At 54.3% G+C, this 24,274-nt stretch overlaps 1 protein-coding gene across 3 annotated transcripts; it reads right to left on the bottom strand.

The window, feature by feature from the left end:
- Positions 1 to 211: 211 nt before the first annotated feature.
- On the bottom strand, positions 212 to 23,767 carry CFAP100 (cilia and flagella associated protein 100). Of its 3 annotated transcripts, none has more exons than XM_070420732.1 (17): positions 23,683 to 23,767; positions 22,707 to 22,757; positions 21,228 to 21,308; positions 16,331 to 16,431; positions 13,914 to 14,115; positions 12,209 to 12,276; positions 11,965 to 12,128; positions 11,668 to 11,748; positions 9,672 to 9,847; positions 9,308 to 9,340; positions 9,124 to 9,232; positions 5,460 to 5,511; positions 5,088 to 5,239; positions 3,660 to 3,795; positions 2,330 to 2,535; positions 1,329 to 1,422; positions 212 to 474 (listed from the first exon to the last, which is right to left on the bottom strand). In XM_070420732.1, exons 2-17 carry the CDS (start codon positions 22,732 to 22,734, stop codon positions 361 to 363), a joined length of 1,797 nt encoding a protein of 598 aa, XP_070276833.1. In that variant the 5' UTR covers positions 22,735 to 22,757; positions 23,683 to 23,767; the 3' UTR covers positions 212 to 360. The 3 variants fall into 3 exon arrangements, with proteins under 3 accessions (XP_070276833.1, XP_070276832.1, XP_070276834.1); XM_070420731.1 differs by having other exon boundaries at positions 22,707 to 22,814; positions 23,683 to 23,762; XM_070420733.1 differs by having other exon boundaries at positions 9,124 to 9,229; positions 22,707 to 22,814; positions 23,683 to 23,762.
- Between the last annotated feature and the right edge of the window lie 507 nt (positions 23,768 to 24,274).

Raw genomic sequence — 24,274 nt, 5'->3', positions numbered from 1 at the left:
CTGCCCAGCTTGCTGCTTTCCTTCCTTGTCTTTGTGTTGGGGCTGGCCCCACACTGCACCCCAGCGTGGACTTGGCTTGTCTCTTAAAGCAGTTGTTTTAGATGGGAGCCGAGATGGCCTCCTTCCCTCAAGCATTTCTTAGGGTTAATGATTAAGAGGAGTGCTGGCATTTGGAGATAGGATCTACCTCCTTAAACAGCCCTTAGACACCAAAGAGTCATGGGGTTTATTTCACGAGTAAAGAAACATACAGCAGGAGACCATGAGCGCACAGCGAGGGCTGCATCTGCCCTGACACAGCCCTGTTCGCTTCCCGCTGCCGTCCTCCCTGTGCCGTCAGCCATGGCAGCGCCGGGAAGGCTAGGTGAAGAAGAACAGGTGCTCCTCCTTCTCCTTGTCCAGCAGCTCCTGCTCAGGCTCCTCCTTGGTTTTCAGGGCCGGGGGCTCGGAGCGGGACACCAGCTTTCTGCCTCTCTGTAGAGGAAGCGGACTCAGTAACCCTCTGCCTGTGGCCTCAGTGCACCAGAGGTGCTACCTAGACATTGAGGGGTCACACCCCTGTCAGGAGGCTGGGGAGCCCTGTGGACCATCCCAGTCTCTGGTCGCTCCTGGTCAGCCACAGGCTGAGGGCTGGAGTTGCTGAGCCAACTCAGAGGTGTGTCTGTTCAGCACTAAAGCCTGTGCCCTGGGGCAGCCCCTAGAGGTGTGGGGCCGTGTGCAGGAAATACCGCTAAACAGGGAACCCGTCTCTTGCTGTGGGATTTCAGGGCGACCCTGCAGTGTCCATCATTCCCCACGGCACAGAGGGGAGAGTGCTGGTCTACTGCAGGGAAAGCCCATCAGCCCCTTCTGTCTGTCATGGCCGTGATCAGCCTTGGGCCTGCATTAGAGACCATGCTGCTCCTGCCCATTCCCTGTGGGATGGAGGATTGGGCACAGCAATCAAGGGGACTCTGGTGACAGGTGATGAGCTTGTTGAGGCAGGTTGTGTGGTGGGACTCTGGGCAGCTGAGCTTTGTGCTAGCTTTCAACAGGGCTAGGAGGGCGTAATCAGGTCAGTCACTGACCAGGAATGTGGGCAGGGGAGCGGGCAGCCCCAGGGGAGGGCTTCTGGAGGAAGGCGAGGGTAGCCCCGAGGGGCAGTAGGCCCAGGAATGGGAGACCTGCTCTATCCTAGCCTTGCTCTTAGGGGCCCAGGACCCCTGCAGTAACATCTGCAAAGGATTCGGTGAACCAGACTCAGCTGCAGACCCTTTGCTTTCCCAGACACACTGTGCTTGGACGTGGACCCTTCCCCAGCAGTAGCTCCCCAGGCCCACCCTGCCCACCTTCTTCTTGATCTCAGCCTGGGCCCGGGCTTGGGCCCGTTGGAGACGCTCCTCTTGCAGCTGCTTCTGTATCCTGGCTTTCTCTTCCCGGAGTCTAGGTGGCAGGGGCAACAAGAGATGCATTATAGACTGGAGAGGCCAGGGGAGGCTGCCAAATACCCTTCCCAGCTCCTTCCCACACAGTTCTTAGGCCATGGCCCGCCCTCTTCTGAGAAAACTCCCACTCCTCTCCTCCCTTTCCTTCCAGGCCAGGGCCTTGGTTCTGCCCTGCTCCTTGGGGAGCAGCCAGCTCTGGGCTCCTGGGAGATAATGTAAAGGTCATCTCATAGCCCCAGGAAGCCCGTGTTCTTAGACCCTTATCCCCAGTCACTGGTCCATGTGCCCATGCTTCCCTATCATCACCCTTGAAAGCCCAGACCTCAGAAGATTAGTAGTGTTGTCTCCTTCCTGTTTGTACTTGGGGTCCTCAAACCACTGCCCCGGGTCTGCCCTGAGCAAGGTACCAAGGACACAAAGAGCTCATGGGAGAGGCAGATGGCCTTTTGCTGATGGCTGTGTTTCGGGGCTTGGCACAGGAGTGAGTAAACCAGGCAGCCCACAGGCCAGAGGAGTCATGGTCCCTGGAACTACCCCACACCCCACCAGCCTTTCGGGGGCCTCCTCTCGGAGGATGGGCCCACGTCCCCTGTGCCGGAGTCTCCGCCCCTCCCTCTCTGGGCTCTGTAACGCCAGCCTGTTTCCCTCCCATCCAGCCAGGAAAATGGCCCCTGTTTTTTGAGGCCAGGCTGTGCTAGCCGCACCTCACTTTGGCTCCCCGACTCCACAACATCCTTCTCTCCACAAGCAGGGCTTCCCTTACCGAGGCTGAGTGTGGGTTCCCTCTGGTTCCCCCAGAGCCCTGGCCGTGGCTCTCCCAGCTTGGAGAACCAGGGTCCTTGCCCCTGGTTTGGGAATTCTTGGAGGGCAAGACAGCAGGGGGTGGAGGGCAGCCTGGGCCTCACCTCTGGCGCCGCTCCTTCTCCTTGGCCTTCTCGGCCTGCTCGATCTTGATCTGGGGCACACGCTCCAGGTTCTCGAGCAGCTCGTCCAGCTGGTGTTCGATGACGGTCAGCATCTGCACGGTGCCCAGGCTGGACTCCTGCTGGGGACCCACACATTGCCGGTACACGTCCTGCACCTTGCGGTTGAGGCTCTCCAGCAGCTTGTCCTGTGAGGCGGGCAGTCCACCAGTGGGGTTGCTGGGACCTGTGTCTCCTCCCTCTCATGATCTGCCCTCACTGCAGCGTGGCGAACCTCCCAGGGCCCTGCTCTGCCCAGGTGAGCACTTAGGAAGCCTGGGGAAAACAGAACTGGACACCTGGACTTCCCTTGGCCAGAGCTGGGACACCCTCTCCCCCATTTGCTCTTTTGTGGTCAGCCAGATCTTGGGTTCCACTCGCCACTAGGGTTCATGCCTGTGCCTCGGCCTCTCCCCCAGCTGCCTAAGTGTGTCCACCAAGTTCCAGTTCCTTCCTCCTGGGAGCCCTCCCTGTGCTGCCCCTGCACTGACCTCAGCGCCCACAGGACCACATCCTGTGCCCTACTTTCTCTGTGGCCCTGGCCTGATGAACTCCCCTCTCTGAGTCTGTCTAACATTCAGAAAACAGTTAACCCCTCAGACACATGAGTGAGCCTGTGGACTAAATGAGGAACAGCAAGCAAAAAGGCTTAAGCCAAGCACAGGGCACAGCTGGTGTCCAGTGATGACCAGCGAGAGGCAGGGACACACGGGCCTGCTCATTGTGGCATCCCATGTACTTAGCCCAGTGCCTGGCACACAGTGGGTGCTCAATAGGAATTTGGATGAATTAGGAAGCTAGGGCTGCCATCAAGAAGAGTGTGTGCCAAGCCCTGGTCCCACTGCCTGGAACATCTCTGGCCCTCAGAATTCTCTCTCACTCTGGTCTGGGGATGTGCCTCTCTGGGGATATTATACATGTTTAAGAAGCCAGAGGTATTTGTCCAAAGAAGGAAGGAATGGAGGAGGTGTGTTGTGCAGATGAACAGCCATGGAGCAGAAACACACAGGGTGCCTTGGATTTGGGGACCAAGGGCCTTCTTCAGCTGGTGCCCCTTGGTCAGGTCCACAGAGCCTGGAGGTGGTGAGGGGCCTGCAGCCCCAGAGCACGGCTGAATCTCAGGCCTTACTTTCCCACTGTCAGAGCTCCAGGCACTGGACCTCCTCCCAGCAGGTGCCTGGAAGAGGACCTCCCTCTCCCCCGCTGCCAGCCTGTGGCCACCTGCACTCCTTCCATACCCACCGCCTGCTGGCTGCCGCCTGGGGGGGCCTACCTCCTGTGCGCCCTTGTACTCGCCGAAATGGAAGACTCGGGCTTTGAGCTCCAGCTCAGCAGCTGTCTCCTCCTCCTTGGTGATGGACATCATCAGTGTGGTGATCCACTGCTTCAGCTGGTTGACCTCCCTATCCCTGGATGGGGGATCAGTAGGGACCTGCTCACCAGTGGGGCCCTGGGCACTTCACCTCTGAACCTGACCCCTCCTGCCGCTGTCCTGAGGGCTAAGGCAGTGGTCGGCAAACTGTGGCTTGTGAGCCACATGCGGCTCTTTGGCCCCTTGAGTGTGGCTCTTCCACAAAATACCGACTTCTGCGCATGGGCCATGAAGTTTCAATCGCACTGTACGTGCGCGCCCGCACGTGGTATTTTGTGGAAGAGCCACACTCAAGGGGCCAGAGAGCCGCATGTGGCTCTCAAGCCGCAGTTTGCCGACCACTGGGCTAAGGGACTGTGACTGCAAAGTATCTACATGCCCAGGGGTTATGGAACCTGGGAGGCTGCCTGCCTCTCCCAGTTCGTGTGTCTCTGCTACCTTCCTGCTTTCTAGGAAACAATATTGCCTGAGAGCTAGTAGTTTCACATAAGTCTGGAGACTCCCAGCAGGAGATTCTCTATGGCAGGGCATGGGTCAGCGAGACATGGATGTTCAGGAACACGGTTTCCCCGGGGGACATTGAAGCCTTGGGCTGGCTCCCACCTCGGCCTTTGCACTTGCTTTCCCTCTGCCTGGCACCCTCTTCCCAGATCACATGTGGCTTCCCATCACTCAGGAAGTACCTGGTTCAAAGGACATATTCCCCAGGGAGCCTCCCTGCCCTTGTCAATCTGTGCCACCCTCTTCTGTAGCCTCTTCTCATATCATTCTCACACTTTCCCTCCTAGCATGTGTCAGTGTCTACAAGTCAAATCTGTGGGCCCCATGGAATGTCAGCTCAATGAGGAAGGGCCTTTATCCTGGAGGACCTAGATCCAGGCCCGACCCAGAATAGGTCCTCAGTCTATGTTTAGGAGTGAATTCCTTGTTCCCAACAGACCTCACCTAGTGCCCTAACTGATCTTGCCCAGCCCAGCTCTCCTGGACCTGGCTTCAGCAGAATGCACCTGGGGTGAGAGGTCCTTAAGATGCCCCCCTTTGGCTGCAGACTGCTCCAGGGCAGGCATGGACCAGTCCACCGATATGATCAACTCCCAGGCCACTCCTGGGTTCCCATGACCCTCAACTTCCCTACCCAACAAGACACATCTTCTCACCAGAGCCAGGCACCAACGTCAAATGGAGCTTTCCAGAAAACAGAAGTCAGGGCTAGGACAGGGAGGGGCAGGGCCCACGGTCCAGCTGCCAGTGGCTGTGGAGGTCCCAGGATGACAACCAATGATAGAGTCCACCTCCTCACTGGCTAGGGTCGCCCCACTCAAGACTTACATGCGGATCTGGGTATTTTTCAGGGTGAAGCTCAGCTCCTCCAGGGCCTCCTCCATCTCCTGTGTGTTCTGGATCAGTGAGAGGTTCTGCTCCTCCAGGTTGGTAAAGACTTCCAGGAGCTGGTGGGGCTCCTTGAAGTACAGCTCCAGTCCCTGCAACCAGAGCTGTGTGTGTGTAGGGGGAAGGCGGGGCGGGGGGAAGGGGGGGGCTCCAGGAGCTGGGGACTCCATGAAGTACAGCTCCAGACCTTGGAACCAGAGCTGTGTATGTGTGTGTGTGTTGGGGTGGGGGTGGGGGGGCGAGGGGCCCCCAGCAGTGCAGTGGCAAGGGGACCTGGCTCCCACAGACCCTGCCAAGAGTGGGGCCACTGACCTCCCCGTCACTGTCTGGGTCCTCTTCCTTGGGTAAGGTAGAAGAGCTGGACCTGTGGAGAGATGTGGGTTTAGGGCGCCAGGGCCCAGCCTGGGCCATTGGGCCCCATCTCAGTGGTGTAGACTCCTGGCATTTCCACAGAATCTCCTCTGCAACCCCATAACCCTCGTCCCCTTGTCCATCACGCAAGTTACCCAGGTGGTGGCACCAGCTTCCTCTTGGTCCCCCAGCTGTCACACAGCAACCGGGGGTATCATTTCGAAATTCAATTAACTCTCAAAATTCAATTAATCTCTCTCTAGTTAGAATAAAACTCAGCCTCCACCCGGGAGCTGTGGGGGCCCTGCTACTCTCCCAACCCTTACCTCCCCCATTGTCCAAGGTTACTCTGCTCCTGCCAGCTCCCTTCCTGTCTTTCTAGGTGCCGACTCTGCCTCAGGTCCTTGGCACCCGCGGCTCCCACTACTGGGGCCGTCCCTCTCCATTTGTCGTCCTTTTTTTTTTTTTTTAAATATATTTTATTGATTTTTTACAGAGAGGAAGGGAGATAGAGAGTCAGAAACATCGATGAGAGAGAAACATCGATCAGCTGCCTCCTGCACATCTTCCACTGGGGATGTGCCAGCAACCAAGGTACATGCCCTTGACCAGAATCGAACCTGGGACCTTTCAGTCCGCAGGCCGACGCTCTATCCACTGAGCCAAACCAGTTTCGGCTGTCGTCCTTTTTTAAAAGCCACTTTCAGGGCCTTTTCTGCCCATCTCCTCTATCTAGACTTGGCCTTGGCAGTTGTCCTTGATTGCCCTCGTAGTGCTCCTGTGACACAGCCACCTTCAACTGACCCTGAACACCCCACAGGGTGAGACCATCCTGGGCCAGCCCTCAGGGATGCAGAAAAGGCTGTGTGGGCTTGGAGCACTCAGCGTGGGACCCAGTCTTGCCCCACATCCAGACCTGCTTTTATCACCCTCTGTGCCTTCTCCAGCCTTGGCCCCCACCCTGAATTTGCAGGTTCTGCTGGCTAAAGAAGGGCCAGAGCAGGCTCACAGCCAGAGAGACTCCAGGCCCTGACCCACCTGCAGCCGACAGGTGATAAATGCAGGGCCCTGTGGGAGAGGCTACTAAACGCTCACTGGGCCTGTGCCTCATATTGTATACACATTGATGCCCATTTGGCAACTAAGGAACATGCAACTCAGATATCGAGTCACCTACCCAAGATCACCTGCAGGACACTGTTGGCCCATAAGCCGTTTTGGGGAATCTGCCCTCAAGATGGACATAGCCTGAAGTGTGGACTGGACTTTAAGCCCCACTCAACCTCTTGGCTAAGTGTCATGTGCAGAGACCTGTCACATGACCAATAGACCGAGGAACCCAGATCCTAACCAGGACAGTGTGCTCCCAGACCTCTGTTCTTAGGGAGGGGCCTCACAGTGGGAGCTCTAGGGCTGAGGGACAACTTAGGCAGAGGAAGCATGCATATCTAACCTCCTGGAGCCTACATTCAACACTCAATCGGAATACCAGCCCCCACCAGCAGGGGTTGCAGGCTTTAGAGTTACCCATGGCATTTGCCTGGCTAGTGGTTCCTCTCCATAAGGCACAAACCATGATTCATAAAGATGAACGTAAGCTTGCAAATTGGTAGTGCTTGGCTTCCCTTCAGCCTAAGAAGTATCAGTTTGGTATTTGGGAGGTTGAATGTAGAGAACATCTAATGGGAGACACCCATAGGTGCCTGGAGCTCAAGAAACTGGGAGAAGAACCATGGGAGGGGGTGGCCAGGCTGTGGTAGAGAAGGAAGGGCAGAGGACAGAGCACATAAAGGGATGAGCAGAAGAGACAGACTCAGGGAAAGTGAGGGGGCGGCTCCTGAGCCCCAGGGCTACCCATTCTCCCCATCTCCCCAACCACCACCCTCATCCAAGCTGATAAACTATGAAGCTTCCAGAAGAAAGCACAGGAGACTATTTTAGTGACTTTGGGGTTCACAAAGATTTCTTAAGTAGGACACAAAATGCACCAATCATAAAAGTAAAGATTGGTAAACTGGACTCAAAAGATAGCATTAAGAGTAATAAGGCAAGCGAGACTGGATAAAGATACTTATACTACACGTATTACGTAAAGGACTAGCACCCAGGATATATAAAGTGCTAATAGGAAACCAGGAAAAAAAAGGCTGACAATCCAATAAAAATGTACAAAGATTGAACACTTTTCACAAAGGAGGACATCCGAATGGCCATCGTATTTTTCGTCATGAAAATGTCACAGAAATCATGAGCTATCACTCACGCTTGCTTTAGCTCTGTCTTTGATTTTCTGTATTCTGAAAAAGAAGGGATTCTGCCAGCCTACTGCCTTTGGACTCAAGTGGAAGCTCTGCCTCCTTGGGTCTGCAGCCCGCCAGCCTGCCTGCAGGCTGTGGACTCACCAGCCCCCCAATCGCATGGGCCAATCAAGCTGTCCTCTGCCCTGGCTCCAAGCCTACCAGCCACCTGCTCTGGCTCCCCACGACTCTCCAGGCCCTCATCCCTCTGGCCCGAGGTGGTCCAGACTTCATGGGACAGGCGAGACCTGGCGGTGGCCCTGGCACTGTGAAGGAAATGCCAGACAGCCCTGGGTTGCAGTGTTTGTGCCCTGCTCCATGTTACATCTTGTGAAGTTCACCCCAGTCAGTATCAAGAGGCCAGGGGCTCGGCAGACACCAGGACACTGGAACCCTGGCTACAGGGGCCCCCTGGCAATGCTGTTAATGGAGAAGTGGTGAGATGGGAGGGTTAGCTCCTTGTGAAAGGAAGGCTGGGCATAAGAAAATCGCCTTTGCTTATGTGCAGGTTGAATCATAAGGGCATGCCAGTACCCTTTTGGCCTGCACAGCGACTTCATATGGTTCAATGCACTATTTGCTTAAACACGGCTGAAAGGACATGCAGGAAATAATAAAACTCATCACAGCGCTGCCTGTGGCTTCCTGGCCAACAGCCTGGCAGGAGTTGCGCAGGAACGGGGCGTTGAGATTTCTCCATTTAGCTAGAGTTGTGATTCCTGTGAGCGTTTCCGGGAGGGAGGAGTGACTAGGTGACCCAGCAGCTCAGCATAGGAACCAGGTGGGGTGGGTGGGGGACAGCTTCGGCCTTGCAGGCAAAGGCGTGGAGAATCAGGTTTGCACTGGTACATGGATCGACGTGGGGTTTCTGTTGGTACCTCACTGTGTTTCTTAAAAGATTTGAAAGAGACTGTCACACTGAAATCCGGGTAATTTTACCAAGAAGTCTAGATGTCTGGCTTCTCTTGAACAGCTCTGGAGCTCTGGCCCTTGGGCCAGCACTCCCTGGCCACAGAGGACCCGCAGGGGGCATGTGCCATCCTGTTCCCTGTGCCCATCTGGCTGCCCTCGTCTGTTCACATTTGACTAGTCTATTAGCACTCGAATGGGCTCCCCCAGGCTTACTAATGGTACATTTACTGAATCAGGCAGAAACAAACCTTTCTTTAGAAAACCTCTTGATTTTCCAGCTTAAGTCAGACTATGTACCCTCCTCCTACTCTCCCCGCTCAGGGTCTGGGCCTAATCTGGGTGCCCCTGGCGGGAGCCATTGGGGAGCACCACCCACCAGGCTCCAGCCACTTTTGCAGCTCCCCCAGCCCACTCACTTTTTGGAGTCCGACCCAGGCTGATGGTCGTGATGGCCGGAGCTGGTCAGCACCTGCCCTACCTGGATCACCTTCAGCACTTTCCAGGGCTTCCTTGGGCTTTGCCCTTCTGGGGGAAGCAGAGGAGGAGTTTCTATTTGCCCCAACCCAGGGCGGGGCCCCTCCAGCCGGGGCAGCCACATACCTTTGGAGCTTATCTTGCCCTTGGTCCCTGGTCCTACAGAAAGAAAGGGAGAGGTCCCTGATGGCCTTGGCTGGAACCAGGCCTGCGGCAACATTGCTTAGGGCACAGGGTTCCCTGGGACCCCTCAGTGGCAGAAGGAGGCAGGTGCATAGGAGAAAACCCCTTGGGTTTGACTTGAGAGCCAGCCCCATTTCCCCAAGCAGGTGCTTGTGCTGAGCCACGGGTGGTCAAGGGGCGGCTGCCCCAGCTGGAGCTCTGCAGGGTGTAGAAGTGACCAGTCCCTCGGCCTGGACACTTCCAAGGCCTATGCTGGTGGGCACAGGGTGCAGATGGACCCAGGGAGCTATCTCCTCTTTTCAGCTACCTTTGTCACCTTGTGACAACTGAGCGTTCTCCTTGGCCTTGGCGGCCTCCTTGGCCTGTCTGAGAGCCAAGTGCTTCTTCTCTTGTTCCTCCAGCCAGTCCTTGGGCGACAGCTTGTACAGGAAATTCTTGCAGACCTTGTAATGTTGCAGAGTGTCTTCAAATCTGGAGATTTCGCTGAGCCGGGGGAGGAGACAACGAGGTCAGGCTCTGCCCACTGGGAAGCCCCTCGAGAGGGGACCCCAATGCACCCTGGTCAAAAAGGGCGGGCACAGAAGCACTGTTGTGCCAGGGAGAGGATGCTCACCTTGCAGGAGCCAATCCCTCCCAGAGTGACAGCCCTCAGGGACTGTCTTGCCCCTCCCAGGGTGGAGCCCAGAATCCTCAGACCCATGTGAGCCCTATGTCCTGGTGGTGTGGCCTTGGGAAAGTCAGTGAACCTCTCCTGGCCTCAGTCACCTCATCTGTAAGATGAGGGATGTAGGGATTTGAAGCCCTGAGACGTTTAGAGCTCAGTGAAAATGATGAGCTTTGTGTTGTGGGGAAGCACCCTTTGGCCAGGGGAGAAGTGATGAAGGGAAATGTGGGCAGGCTAGCCCAGGCCAAGTTTGCCTCTGACCTTACCTATAAAAATATATCTATCTATATCTATATCTATATCTATATCTATATCTATATCTATATCTATATCTATATGCTGAGTGGCCAGATTACTATGACCACCTGATGTTTGTAGGCAAATTAGCTATAATTTCGCACTGAAGTTGCTAGAGGGCCAGACCATTATAAATAGGGAAGCAGGTTGTTTACCACGACAGTAGAAGTGATTTTTTTCCTGAAGATATGGGTAAACAATGCGATTTAACAGCCTTTGAATGTGGGATGGAGATTATATATATATATATATATATATATATATATATATACACACACACACACACACACACACACACACACACACATACATATACATACACACACTGAGTGGCCAGATTATTATGACCACCCCATCAGTACGTCGTTGGGACACCTTTTGCCTTCAATACTGCAGCGATTCTTCTTGGCATTGACTCCACGAGATGTTGAAACGTGATGCAAGGAATCTGACACCATGCCTGATGAATAGCACTGTCCAGTTCTGTGAGATTTGATGGTTGTGGAACCAGCTGCCTGATGGCTCTTTTAACTTTGTCCCACAAATGCTCAATTGGATTGAGATCTGGTGATTGTGGGGGCCACCTAAGCAAGGTAAAGTCTCCCTCGTGTTCTTGAAACCACTCCTGCACAATACGAACACCGTGGCATGGCGCATTGTCATGTTGGAAGAAGCCATCTCCATTGGGATATGCCATCAACATGATAGGATGAACTTGATCAGCAACGATACTTAGGTATGTTGTGCTATTCAGATGTTGTTCCACAAGAATTAAAGGGCCCAAATCATGCCAGGAAAACATGCCCCAAACCATAACACTGCCCCCACCAGCTTGAAGGGTTGTACTAATGCATGTGGGGTGCATGCTTTCATGCAGTTTCCGCCAAATTCTCACTCTGCCATCTGCATGATGCAACTGGAAATGTGATTCATCGGACCATATAACTCTTTTCCAATGCTCTACTGTCCAATCCTTGTGTTCCTGTGCGAATTGGAGATGCTTTATCTTGGTAACTGCAGACAGCAAAGGTGTTCGAACAGGCCTTTGGCTTCCATATCCCAGACGATGCAGTGTACAGCTAATTTGCCTACAAACATCAGATGGTCATAATAATCTGGCCACTCAGTGTATAAATAAATAAATAAATAAAATATTTATATTTTTATTTATTTATTTACTGGTTTCAGAGAGGAAGGGAGAGGAAGAGAGAAATAGAAACATCAATGATGAGAGAGCATCATTGATTGATTGAGCCCTGGCTGCAATTGATCCGTGATCTCCTGGTTCATAGGTCCATGCTCAACCACTGAGCCACGCCCACCAGGCAGCCTCAGACCTTACCTTTTGATATTCATGATCTGGGTGGTCAGATCTCGGATTTCAGTGATCTTCTCTATCTTCACTTTGGTCTCCTTCTCTGCCCTGAAGGGTAGGGTGGGGCAAGGAGCCAATCTCAGACTGTTAAAGGGGCCAAACCGCTCTCAGGCCAGGCTGGAGGTGGGGGAGCTCCCAGAAGTCTGGTTTGGGTCAGGGGTGGAGGCGGGGGCTGAGGCTGGGTGCAGGCTAGGTCGGGTGGTTTGCACAGGCCCAGGGGACCCTGGGGGCATGGCCAACCAGCCCCTCTGGCCACAGGCTCACTCTTTCAGGGCCTGCACTGAGCTGCGGTCATTCTCCCTGAGGAACTCATCGAACAGGGTCGAATCCTTCTCCAGGGACTTCTCAGCCCGCTCCAGCTCTGCCTCCTCCTTTGTTGCCAGCATCTCCAGCCGCTGGATCTCGCTCCGCTTCATATCCAGGGCATACTAATGGCCACCAGAGCAGGGATTATACTCCCCACCAGACAGCCCACCCAGGTCCCCTTCAAGAGAGCAGACGGGCCTACCTGGAGGAGGAACATTTGCCGCTTCTGGTTGATGTACTTGTAGATGCTGTCAGAATCCTCTTTCTTTTCTGCAATGAGAGGAGGGAGGCATCTGGGGGGTGGGCAGTGGGAGAGAGACTCAGGTGTGACTGAGGATGGGTGCACAGGAAGGGGGGGCTGGTCAGCTGCTCCTGGTGCAATGCAGCGCTATCACAGGGGGCGTGGGAGAGCCAGCCCTGTCTCCTGCAAAGGCGGAGAAGGCCCAGCTGATAGGTCACACCTCCATGCCTGCAGCGGGTCCAGGTGGGAAGAGCCTCTCTTGCTGTTGCGCTCCTCTCACCTGGAATGAGACTCTGGACACCGCTACCCTGGAAGTTTCACCCAACTGGACTTCATAACAGAAGGCCTACTGCCCAGGACCTGAGAGAAAAATGTGGCAGGATGATCTCAACCGGGGGTGCCCTAAGCCCCCAGGGCCCAATTTGGGCAGCAGCTAAGTATGCACTGCCAGGGTTTCCCCAGGTGGGGGGACATTAGGGTGGGCTCCTGGATGACCTTCCAGAGGACAAGCAGAGAGGCAGCACAGTGGGGCCACAGGTTGTGGGGGCTCTTTTCTGGGCCTTTCTGGAAAGGAAGACCTAAACACTCCCCAGCTTTGGAGAGCGCAGAGACTGTGGGAAGGACTGTGGAACCGCGCGACTCTGTCTTTCCCTCCAGTCCTCTCCTTTCTAAAAGCTGGTGTGCCTCAGGGGTCCTGCTTTAGGTCTAGATGCCTGGCAGCGAACCCACTAGGCCCCTGCCTCCTGGTCCACCCTGGGGAAGTCCCTGCCCTCAAGGAGACCCAGCTCCTCACTGGAAGCCAAAGCTGGACACTGACAAGTCTTTTGTCCAAACACCCTGGGTCCAGGCTTCCCCATCCAGGTGCCACCTGCCTCTCCTAGGGCTTAGGAATAGAGGGCGAAGGCAGAAAGAAAGCACATGCCACGCTGCTCCCCCCATGCAGAGCTTGGCACACAATCGTCAAAGCAAGCACAGGGTTTCCTACCCCACAGAACAAGCCACGGTGTCAGGGTGGAGACTGGGGTCTCCTTATGTGTATATTCATATCCAGTACACCTGTAGCCCCGGGGGTTCCCGAACTCTCTGATCCCAATTACTACTTTCTAGCCAAGTGACAGTAGACTTTATCACCTGGGTTGGTAGAATATTAATTCATTTTCCGTACTGTAGATTTCCTACTGGGTTACAAAAATAACTGCCCATGCGCGCGCGCACACACACATGCACGCACACACACCCGCACACAGTTCTTTCTCACAATGTGCTGTGTTTGACGAGGTTGAACCCTCCAACCATGAGATCACTACTGTCATCAGCCAGGAGAGGAAACTCAGGAAAGGAGTTAGCTAACTTGGCCAGGACGGAGCAGCCATTGAGATCTGAACCCAGGCAATCAGTTCTACACCGACTCTTTATCCCCATGGTAAATGCCTGTATTTATACAACCTGCACTTGTGCCTCATCAGCACTCAGAGTGCATGCAGTACTGGGGTCCAGAGGCTTTGAGATTTGCACTCCACCTGTACCTGGTCTTTGTGATTCGGGAGGCAGGGGTCAGACAGGAAAGCACCCCCTCCCCACGCCCCCACTGCACTGCAGCCCCTCCTCTGCACCTCTACCCTCGCCTGGAGGCACAGACCCGATGTCGGGGAGAGCAGAGCAGTACCTTTGGTCATGGCCAGCTTCCAGGCAGTGTGGTCCTCCTGGAAGGCGCTCATCTGCTGGGCCTCGGCCAGGGCACGCGCGTCCTGGTCATCAGCCCGGTCCTGCAGCTGCAGCTCATGCAGCAGGCTGGTGTGCTTGGCCAACACTTTGGATGAGTAGGTCATCTTTTGGTGCAACTGCAGCATCTTCTTCTTTTGCCGCTCCTGGGGGGCGGGCGAATCAGGTGAGGCCTCCCAGTGCCAGCCTCCACACAACCTTCCCCCTCTCCTGGGCCCGGTTGCCTCCTCCTGCGTTGTCCCATGCCACGGTCGTATGGACTTGAGGTGGTTCGCACTTAGTTGGTCGGATAGGGGTGCCCACGTGCCAAGCGCAGGAAAGATGGTGGAGCTGTGTGTGTGTGGGAGCACCCTGGGGTTCTGCCCACGACTGCCCCATTTCAGAGGGAGTGGGCAGGACTGGCTTCTGGAGAGCCAGGTGCAGGAGGGCAGCCAGATCAGCACAGGCTGCCTGCCAAGTGATGTGCATTCTGGATCAGTAGTTCAGGGACATACTTACTAAAAGATGACTCTTGGTGTAACTGAAACTCACACTTAAACTTGTATTGTGATTTGCTAAATCCAACATCCCAAGGTCCAGGGAAATTAGATCTGAGTTTCCAAAAGAAACTTGAAACCCTAAGTTTGATCTGCAAACTTGTTGGCCAGTGTGAGGGCCGTGCTGTCACTGGGGTTCTGCGCCTCCCCACCTCTTCTCCACCTGCCCTGACCTGTGGCCCCAGCCTTTCACTTCGGAGGATCCCAGGATGGGAGGGGGGTTGGGGTCTCTTCTTCCCAGAGGCCTCGTTTAGATCTCTGGCTTCTGGGGTGCCCTGACTCTTCTGTTCAGACCCGGGGGTCTCCACATCCCTCATGGGGTAGGCTGGGATCAGATAGGCCTCATGTGACCTCTTCTCTTGGCCTTTCCTGGGTAGTTCTATTTCCTACTGGGCCTGAAAGGTGCAAAACCCAATTCAGCCTCTAAAGAAACGCTGCTTAGGGAAAACCTAGCTGAGGCAGGATCCAGTGTGAGCCCTGTATAACAGCAAAATTGGGGAAATGTCACCCTCTAGAATCCCTGTGGCTGAAGACCTGTGTTTAGAAGTTATTGGGTAGCTGCTTTTGATCATGGTGAGGTTGGGGGGCTCCGTGGGGCAGGGTGGGGAGGAGTGTGAGATTGGGGAGCTCAGCTGGGGCGTGGGGTGGAGGGTGAGGTTGCAGAGGCTTTTGGAAGAAGATGGAGATAGCCCCGAAGCAGGGCCAAGCTGGTAGAAGAAAATGGAATTCTGCACTGGTGAGCTCTCTAAGTCAAGGTCAGAGAAAGTCTGGGTGTGTGTTTGCAATATCTCCCTACTCTGGAGGCCTCAGGGAAGTGGGAGCTGCTCAGTGTGGCTTCTCATGTGCTTCCTTCTAGGGCATGAGTGGGTGCACAGCATGGCACGAGTCGGGGGAACATTGATGGATGGTGGCCCTCCCAGAATTTCTAGGCCCGAGGTCTGGGGTGTCAGTACCGGTTGGAGTTGCAGTGGAAGCCACAGCTCTACGCAATCTCAGACTCTGAGCCCTGAAGTGGGGTAGACAGAGCCAGCCCAGGAGGGAGCCCGAGACATTGGCCATGAGAGTATGGCCAGCACAAGCCACTTCCCAGGGAAGATGCATACCTGGTGAGCTCTCCCCACGCCTGGCTGCAATGAGGCTTGCTTGCTTTGGCTGGCCATGCCGCGGCAGGGTGGATGTGTGTGGGTGTAGGTGGAGGGGCGGGCGGGGGGGGGGGGGGGGGGGCAGCTGTCTGGGTACATGGGCTCTTGGGATTGGGAAGCAAGAGAGACTATGCTAGGGTGGAGACAAGGCACAGCCTGGGGATCAGGCCTGGCCCCGGGACTCCCAGGCACTACTAAGGGGCAGGCAATGTGTATGTGCACATGTGTGCATGCCTGTGTGCATATCTGGCCTCTAAGAGTTCCAACCAGGGGACTGTGCAAGGCAAGAGCAGTGGGGGCCAGCTGTGGGGGGGATTTCCTGGGGGAGGTGAGAGGGTCCCTGAGGTCTGAGATGGGCCTTGAAGGACAGGAAAAGCCTCATAAAGGGATGGCATCTCTGGCAAGGGACAGCAGAAGCAAAGGCGTGGTAGCAGAGGCTGTGGCCACAGCAGCTCCCAGGAGCCCAGCCTGACAAAGGCCCAGGCACAATGGTGATGAAACTGGGTGACCGTGGGACAGGTCAGAGACCTGAGAGCCAGGGGGAGTTTCCAGGTCATTTTGTAGGAAATGGTGAGCCATTCTAGAGTGAGAGTGACCGGGGGAAGTGCTCTTCAGAAATCTGGCTGCTGCTGCTTGTATAAGGGAAGAAAGCGCTGGGGCAGGCCTTGGTCCTGCATACTCACTGCGTGAAACTTATCCCGCTCCTGATCTCTGAGCAGGAAGAAATCCACGTTCCCAGACAAATGGAAAGGATTAGTTGAACGGTCCGGAACAACCACAGACACTGGGGAGGAAAATACCTCATTGGAGAGACGAGCCAGCTCTTCCAAGCTGAGGCCTGTGCCTCTGGGTCCCAGCACCCTCCCAGCCCAGTATAGGGAGCTTCTGTGAAAGCATGAGCAAGTGGCAAGTGTTCTCTTGGGCCCAGCTGTGCCTGGAGTCCACTCCTGGACCTTCCAGCTCCGTAAACTCAACCCAGTTGGCGTTGGGCTTCTGTTCCTGGCACCTGAAAGAGATCTGCTGAACACAGCCCCCCCTGTCTCAGACATGTGCTATGTCCCTGGCCCTCTGTCCTCTCATTTAAAGTCTCAGGAACTCCTACTGTGTGGAGGGGGGAAGCGAGAGCCTGCTGACTCCAGTGCTGAGGTGCCTGCCTGTCAGTGGGAAGTGAGCACTCTAGGTGAATATGCTTTGTCCTTGCAGGAGTCTTCACCAGCGCACTCCCCCTCCCCCCCTCACCCCCACCCAGGGGAAGACTGAGCTTGGGCGGGGGTAAGGGCAATGTGGCTGAGGCCTGGAGAGGCAGTGTAAGAATTTGGGAGATGAGGACTACCAAGGACCCCAACTCTGCTACCCCCACCCCCAGGGCTTAGGGAGAGGTTCCTACAGCTCAGCTCAGAGCATGTCAGGGAGGACAGAAGCCAAAAGGCACCAAACAAAGGACTTAATATGTTTGCTTCTCCCCACCCCCTACCCTTGATAGAAAAGAAACAGGGTTCATTGGAAACAAAACAAAACAAAACATTCTTGAAAGTGAAAGAGAATGAGATAAAATAAAAAACAACTTCGCTTTGAATTAGCCCCTGGTAACATTTCTGAGGGTGTTTTCTTCTAGTACTTTTCAACATACAATTTTAATAATTCCATATATTCCTTTAAAAAGAACACTTTACCATCAGCAGTTCCCTGTGAAGGTACTAATTCTCTGTGGACCTTGTAAGCAAACATTAAGGGCTGCAGTGACACGCCGTGTCATCAGGGTGCACTCGCCCTGGGATGTGTAACAACTCATAGCACCCCGACATCCTGAGGACATCACCGCCCCCACGGGCCGGTTCTTGGGAACTGATTTTCCAAAGGGAGACCAGAGGCCAAGGGCCGTGGGCAGTTTCCAGGCTTCGGAAACACGCTGACCTGCCTCTGGAGGGAGGTCTATCTCATTTTGCACCCCCATCCGCAAAAGGAGGGCACCGTTAAAGGGGTTCAGAGTTATGCTCGTCCCAAAATACCTCTGCACAAGACACTATTCCCAAGAGAAAAGGGGCTGTGCTGCGGGGAAGCCTGGCGGGCTCCCCGTCACGCAAGCGCCCGGAGTGAGCACTGGCGGGAGAGAGGAGCTGGCACTCTCTCCAGGGGAGCCCAGCGCATTGCTCAGACATTCCTGCCCAGGACGCTTCATCTGCAGTCCATCCCGAGGAGGGCTCGGAAAAGCCTAAAGTCATGGGCATTCTGCATCTTTGCACTATTCTTTCAACTTTTCTGTAAGACTTAAATCCTTTCAAAACACGGAGTTGAGAAAATTGAGCTACGCTCAGAATGGGAAGGATAGAGGTTATCTGCTCCTTGGCCCACTGACGGGAGGGAGTCAGAAGGGCCTCCAGCCTTAGCCTGGCTCCTGAGGAGGGAGCAGGGCCTGCACCCCAACCTCTGCTTCTCATGTCACACCTTCTCCTTCTGCCCGCCGCTCCCCCCCCCCCCCCGCCCCGCTTCCCTCTTAGAAGGACCCTTGGGATGACACTGAGCACCCCATCTGGATAGTCCCGGGTCCTCTCCCCATCTCCAGACCCTTCCCTTCATCACCCCAGCAAAGTCCCCTTTGCCATATAAGGGAACCTAGTCACAGGCTTGGGGGTTCAGATGCGGACGTCTCTGGGGGTCCCTCCTCAGTCCACCTCAGTCCCCTTTATCAGACCTCTCTATTCCTAGGTGCTAAGACTTTTATTCAAAATGTTTTTAATTTTATCAAATACTTATACTGCATCTATTGAAATGATATAATTCTCTCATTCTCTAATGGGGTAATGTACCACATTGGTTTATAAATGTTAAACTAATTGCATTTCTGGCATGACTGGCTTCAAATGATTGCCATTCTTGGTTGTGGGCTCATCTTCACATTAACGCGCTGATTGTCTTCACAGGAATACTAAACATCCCCTACTCATCGGACTGCAAATGCATCGTACTATTATCTGTAATGGCTAAAATCCACAGAAACCACCCAAATGTGCTTCAGTTCTAGAGAGAATAATCATTGCTGGCGTATGCACGCACAGAATACACATAGCAACAGAGCAGGGACGCCCGCGGCATGTGTCTCACAGACATGATGGCGAGTTAAGAAAGCCAGATCAAAAGAGCACTGAGTGGTTCCATACATGCGAGGCCCGAGATCGAATAAAGTGATTCCTGGATAGCAAATTCCCTGATAGACAGCTGCCTTTGGGGGAAAGAGAACTGAGCAGATGGAAATGTTCCAGATGGTGAGTGGGTGGAGGGTAAGAATTTGTATTCATCTGTCAAAATGTACAAACTGGCCCTAGCTGGTGCAGCCCAGTTGATTGGAGCGTCTTCCTGTACACCAAAAGGTGGCGAGTTCGATTCCCAGTCAGAGCATATACCCAGGTTGTGGGTTTGGTTCCCAGTTGGGGTCCATGCTGGAGACAGCCAATCGATGTTTCTCTCTCACATTGATGTCTATCTCTCTCTCCCTCCTTCCTCTCTAAAAAGCAATAAAACTAAAAAAAAATTATCAAACTGTATACTAGAGATTTGTTCTTTTCACTGTATATTAATTATATCTCAGTGAAGAAACAAAACAAATCCAAAACCCAGGGCCCTCACCCTTACGTGAGGGGACAAGCACCCATAAGCAGAAGAAACTATTGGGTGAATGGCTGAGGGGGAGCTGTGATGGAGGGTCAGGTGGCTAACACTGCACCTACCATTGGAGCATGGCCAATGGGGAGGCAGCTGGGTGTGTGGGCTTCTAATGAAAGGGGGTAGGAAGCACACAGCCCACCTAGGAAGGAGTCTGTGGACACAGAGGGACATGGACCCATCCTATCAAACATCTAGTGTCCAATTAAAAGAAATATGGGGAACAGAGATGTTCCTGTCATTACAACGACAGCACCAGGAAGCAGAGCCATCATAAAGGACATTCTACAGGATCATTAAAACCAGTTTTTCAACAACTCCAGGCACAGAAAATGTAAGGTCGTGGGGGAGTGGCTGTGCTAGATCAAAAGCGACCGAAGATGTTCCAATCTCATTTGAATCCCGATTAAAAGAAATCTTCTGGAGGGAGACATTTCTTAGATAATTGGGTAAATCTGACGGTGGTCTGGTTAACTTCATTGTGGGCTTGTAAGAAAATGTTCCTGTTTTTGAAAAATGCACATTGAGGTACATAGGGATGAAATGACACATCTGGATTTTACTTTAAAATACAAGGTATCCCCCCCAAAAATGTACATACACTTTAACAGCTGATAGCTCAATTTTGAAAATGACATGTATTTTAATAAACACTGCCTTTGTAATCAAAGTGTGTGTATACATTTTTCTGGGACACCTATATTTTGTCAAAGACTGAAAAGAAAAGGAGAAAAGGGATAGATGAAGCAAAAGTGGCAAAATCTTGCCCACTGCCCAATCTGGTGATAGGCATGTGAGTTCATGTGAGTTCACTGGGCTTTAGTCTCTACTTGTGGGCAGGTTGGGATTTTATTTTATTTTAAAAAGATATATTTTTATTGATTTCAGAGAGGAAAGGAGAGGGAGAGATAGAAACATCAATGAGGAGAATCACTGCTCGGCTGCCTCCTGCACGCCACCCACTGGGGATCGAGCCCACAACCAGGGCATGTGCCCTTGACCGAAATCGAACTTGGGACCCTGCAGTCTGCAGAGAGACGCTCTATCCACTGAGCCAAACCAGCTAGGGTGGGATTTTAATAATTAAAAGAAAGAGGAAATGGGGGTGGGGTGGGCTGAGGGGTGGGAGCTGGCCTGTGAAGGACAGGTGCAGGGAACATGCTCACATCTGCACAGCTCTGCGGGAAGACCGGACAGGCAGGCCTGTAAGCCCAGGAGTCTTGGGGGTGGGTGGGGGCAGCACAGAAACCAGGAGGGAGTCCTGGAAGCCAGGGTGCGGAGTGACAGAGCAGGGGCTCAGAGGATGAGGCATATGCAGCTAGCTGCCTACCCTTCTTCCTAATAGATGGCAGCCATGTGCCTAGCTGAAAGCTATACTCCCAGCCTCCCTTGCAGATCCTAATGGCCCTGTGACTCCCCCTGCCCCCCCCCCCAAAAAAAAAGTAGTCAGAAATTGTTGGGTGGAGATTCTGGGAAGGATCTTTTCCCAGGGAGGGAGGGCTGAAGTGGCAGGCAGGCAGTTCTGCCCTTCTCTTCAATCCTTCTCCCTGTCTGGAATGAGATATGATGGCTGCATCTGCAGCAGCCAGTTTGTGACCATGTGACAACCTTGCGGTTGAAAGGCCTACAGAGAAAGACAGTGGGAGAAAGACTTAGGATGTGGCCGCCTGGATGATTTTGTAGAACTGCTGTTGGTGGAGCCTTATGGAGCTGTGGCCTGCTTCCCACATTCCCATCCCTGGAGGAACACATCCTACTTTATGTTCCCATTATTTCAGGTCTCAGTAACCCGTCTCCTCATGGACACAGAAGCATGGCCTCTGCCCTTCACACTGAAGACCAGGCCTGAAGGCATCTGCCGCTGAGGGAGAGAGTGTGCCCCCCACCACCTGGGACTTCAGCTCCCGGCTCCAGAGGTACCTTTGCCTTTTTTCTTATGTTTCTTTTTCTTTTCTTCAATGACTGAAGGAGAGCTCTCGTCTGTGGATTCCAGGCTGTTCTCTGGGGAGACACAAAAGTGAGGGCCACAGAAAATGACATATTTTGTGATAGCTGTGAACACAGCGTGAGGCTGGGGAGAGACGCAGACATGCTTTAGTGTGGAAAGTGGCTACAGCGTTCAGACAGGTTCAAGCCTGGGACTAATAAGAGGGCACGATCCTCTCGTGGCAAAACCACGTGCAAGTCCCAGCACAGTTATAGCCAAAGGCTATGGTTATAAGCTTGAACCTATGGTCTGAACCTGTGGTCCCACGTGGCTGAGTGATATGGGCTTCGGGAGGTGCAGCAAGTAAACAAAGCTTGATCAGGTGCATGTAATTGAGTAGATTCGAAACCCACGTTGTAATCATCTTGACTACGCCCTTACTTTGCCCCGTGGAATCTGGCTATAAAATAAAGACTCGGCTTGCAGGCTGTGGCGCTGTCTCTCCATCAGAGAGGAGCGTCCCACCCAGCCTCAGCTTTCTTGTCTGTCTTTTCTCCATCCTTCACCGCCCCTGCCCAGGCTCACCCATGGCTGTGCCGGCTCGGCACACTTTAGGGCTCCGGCCCCAGCATCCTCAACTGTCTGCTGAGTGGGCTTAGGCAAGCCACTCAGCTTCTCTGAGCCTCAGTTTCCATATCTGAGATAATCATGCTGACTTTGCTGGGAAGTTGTAAGGATCGTGCAAGAAAATGGCCACAGAAGTTCCTAGCACACGCGCCTGGCACACAGAAGGTGCCTTCCCTTGCACACCCTTCAGTTTGTCCCTGAAGAGCAGCACGGGGTTATACAGGGAGGTCACGGCCCTAAGGTCTTCTTCCTGGCCTGCCAGTGCTTTTGCTGTGAGCTGACCAGGTTCTTCCATCAGGGCTGGGCCCCCAGAGATGCCCATTTCCTTGTTCTCTTCCACGGATACCCACAGGGAAGGAGGCATTTGTCCCCACGCTTCCTTCAACCCCAACTCGGGAATCTTTTGTAGCTTGGAGATGCCAGTCTATACCAGCCTGGGAGGGCAGCCGGCGCTGAGGGCAGATGGGTGGGGGCTGCTGGAGCGCGTAGAGGTGTGCTTTGTGGAAAGCTCAGGGAGCTGGTCCTCTGGGACCAGTGTGGGGGAGGGTGAGCTGGGATGATGAAGGGAAAGGGAGGGCCTGGGAGATAGGTATACCCCAAGGGCCAGGCCACGAGACAATAAATCTCTGCTGTTTAAGTCACCAGTCTGTTTGGTACTTTGTCCTGGCAACCTTAGGACTCTGGTACATGGGGTTTCTAAGGAATCTGGCAAACTGATTTCTACCTCACGGCTTGATTTAGCATCACCTGAGCCCTGGATTAAGTCTAGACCTCACTGTCCCAGGCTCCCAAGGCTGCCTTTAGGCCCGGAGAGAGCCCATACCAGCTGGGTACTGGGTACTTACTGGTGTTCGCCATGACCTTGGAGACCATAGTAGACAGGACCTTGGACGTCCCTGCAGAGGAACAAGGGCTTGCTGCAAAACCGGACCTCGGCTAGAGGAGGTTCCAACCTGGGGAATGACACGGAGCTTGAGCCATGGTCTCCAGGCCCACAGCCTCCCTCCGCCCCAGGGCTGAGAACAGCGGGCATTTACTGAGGGCTCACCATGGGGCCAACACATGCAGCTCCCTCTCTTCCCACCCCCACCCCATCCTCTCCCCCCTCTCTGACTGGCTTCTATCTGTCGCTAGAACACACCAACCATGCTCTGCCCAAGGTCTTTGCATTTGCTGCCTCCTCAGCCCAAACTGTCCTCCCACACCCAGCTCCTACATTCTCTTCAGATCTGAGCTCAAAGGTCACCCCTTCAGAGAAGCCTTCCTCATCCCCCATCTAAAGTGGGTTCTTTACCCGCATCCCCATGTGACCTCACTTTATTTTCTTCTCTGCAATTACCCACTGTCGTTTATCTCTTTTTAAAAATTAGCATATTGCCCTTAGAATTAAGCTCCATGAGAACAGGTGTCTTTTCTGAGCTGTATCAGAGCGCCTGGCACGTCCTTAACATTGAACGTCTTTTCATTTTGCAAAGGAAGAAACAAAGTGGAGGTCCGGAGAGGTGTCCTGAGTCCCACAGCCAGGAAGGGCCGAGGCGGGGATTCCAGTCCAAAATTCCTTGACTCCGAAGCTTGCGCCCTTCCAGCCACAGTCCTGCTCGGTTCTCCCGGACAGGAATCCAGGGAGGCCCGGGTGAGTAGGACCTGTCTCCCCACCCAGCTCGGCGGGGACCTAGGACAGAGGGATGTCTAGGCGACTGATAAAGCAAGTATGGCGACAAGGAGGGAGGGGCGGGGAGCCTTGCAAAAGGGGTCTTGCGCTTTGGTCCGGAGCTCACCCTGACCCCGCGTGCCCCCCATCACAGCCCCGGGCGCACCCACCAGCCTCGCGCAACGGGCTTGATCCGAAGCTTCCGCGCCGCGGTTCCAAGGCTCAGAGCGCGCCGGCCTTTGGTTTACGTTGCCACAGCAACCATTCTCCTGACCCCTGGGGTCATGGCGTCACAAAAGCCGCGGAGGCGGGCTGCGGGGCGGGGCCTGTGGGCCGCAGGGTGGGGTAAGGACCCAGCCCAGACTCCCTGGGGCGCCACCGGGTCGGTGCCGGGCCCAAGATGGGGTCTGGTGAACAAGGAGTGTCCTTCCTCTGTCCTTCATTGTATTCACTGTCCTCCGGCTCGTTTTCATCCCCCGATTCATTGACTCAAAGTGCGCCTTCGCCTGTAAGGGGTCCCTTCTGCAGCGCGGACCTCACTTCCTCCAGCGGCGGCTCTGAAAGCGTCGTCCTGGGACCTGCAGCTTCAGAAATGCCGGGAACTCCTTAGAGAAGCAAGTGTTCGCCGGCTCCGTGGGCAGCAGCTCTGGGCGGAGGCAGCATCCGAGTTGTCGCCAGCCCTCCCGGGACTCCCGGGCTGGCTGAGGTTGGGAACCGCTGCTCCAGGAGCTGTGGGCTGTGTGAGGCAAGGAATGAAGACAC

The sequence above is a fragment of the Myotis yumanensis genome, unplaced genomic scaffold (genome assembly GCF_028538775.1).
Source record: "Myotis yumanensis isolate MYYU_CA2020_CCGP unplaced genomic scaffold, mMyoYum1.0.hap1 SCAF_7, whole genome shotgun sequence".
NCBI lineage: Eukaryota > Metazoa > Chordata > Mammalia > Chiroptera > Vespertilionidae > Myotis > Myotis yumanensis.
Note: the sequence above shows the minus strand (reverse complement) of the source record. Positions and strands in the feature narration are given on the sequence as shown.

Coding starts and splice junctions, on each gene's coding strand:
- CFAP100 (XM_070420732.1), bottom strand. CDS start 22,734: ATGGTCTCCAAGGTCATGGCGAACACCA. Junction 12,129..12,208: donor GGCAAATGTTCCTCCTCCAG/GTAGGCCCGTCT, acceptor GGTGGCCATTAG/TATGCCCTGGATATGAAGCG. Junction 9,233..9,307: donor GGGCAAGATAAGCTCCAAAG/GTATGTGGCTGC, acceptor TGCTTCCCCCAG/AAGGGCAAAGCCCAAGGAAG.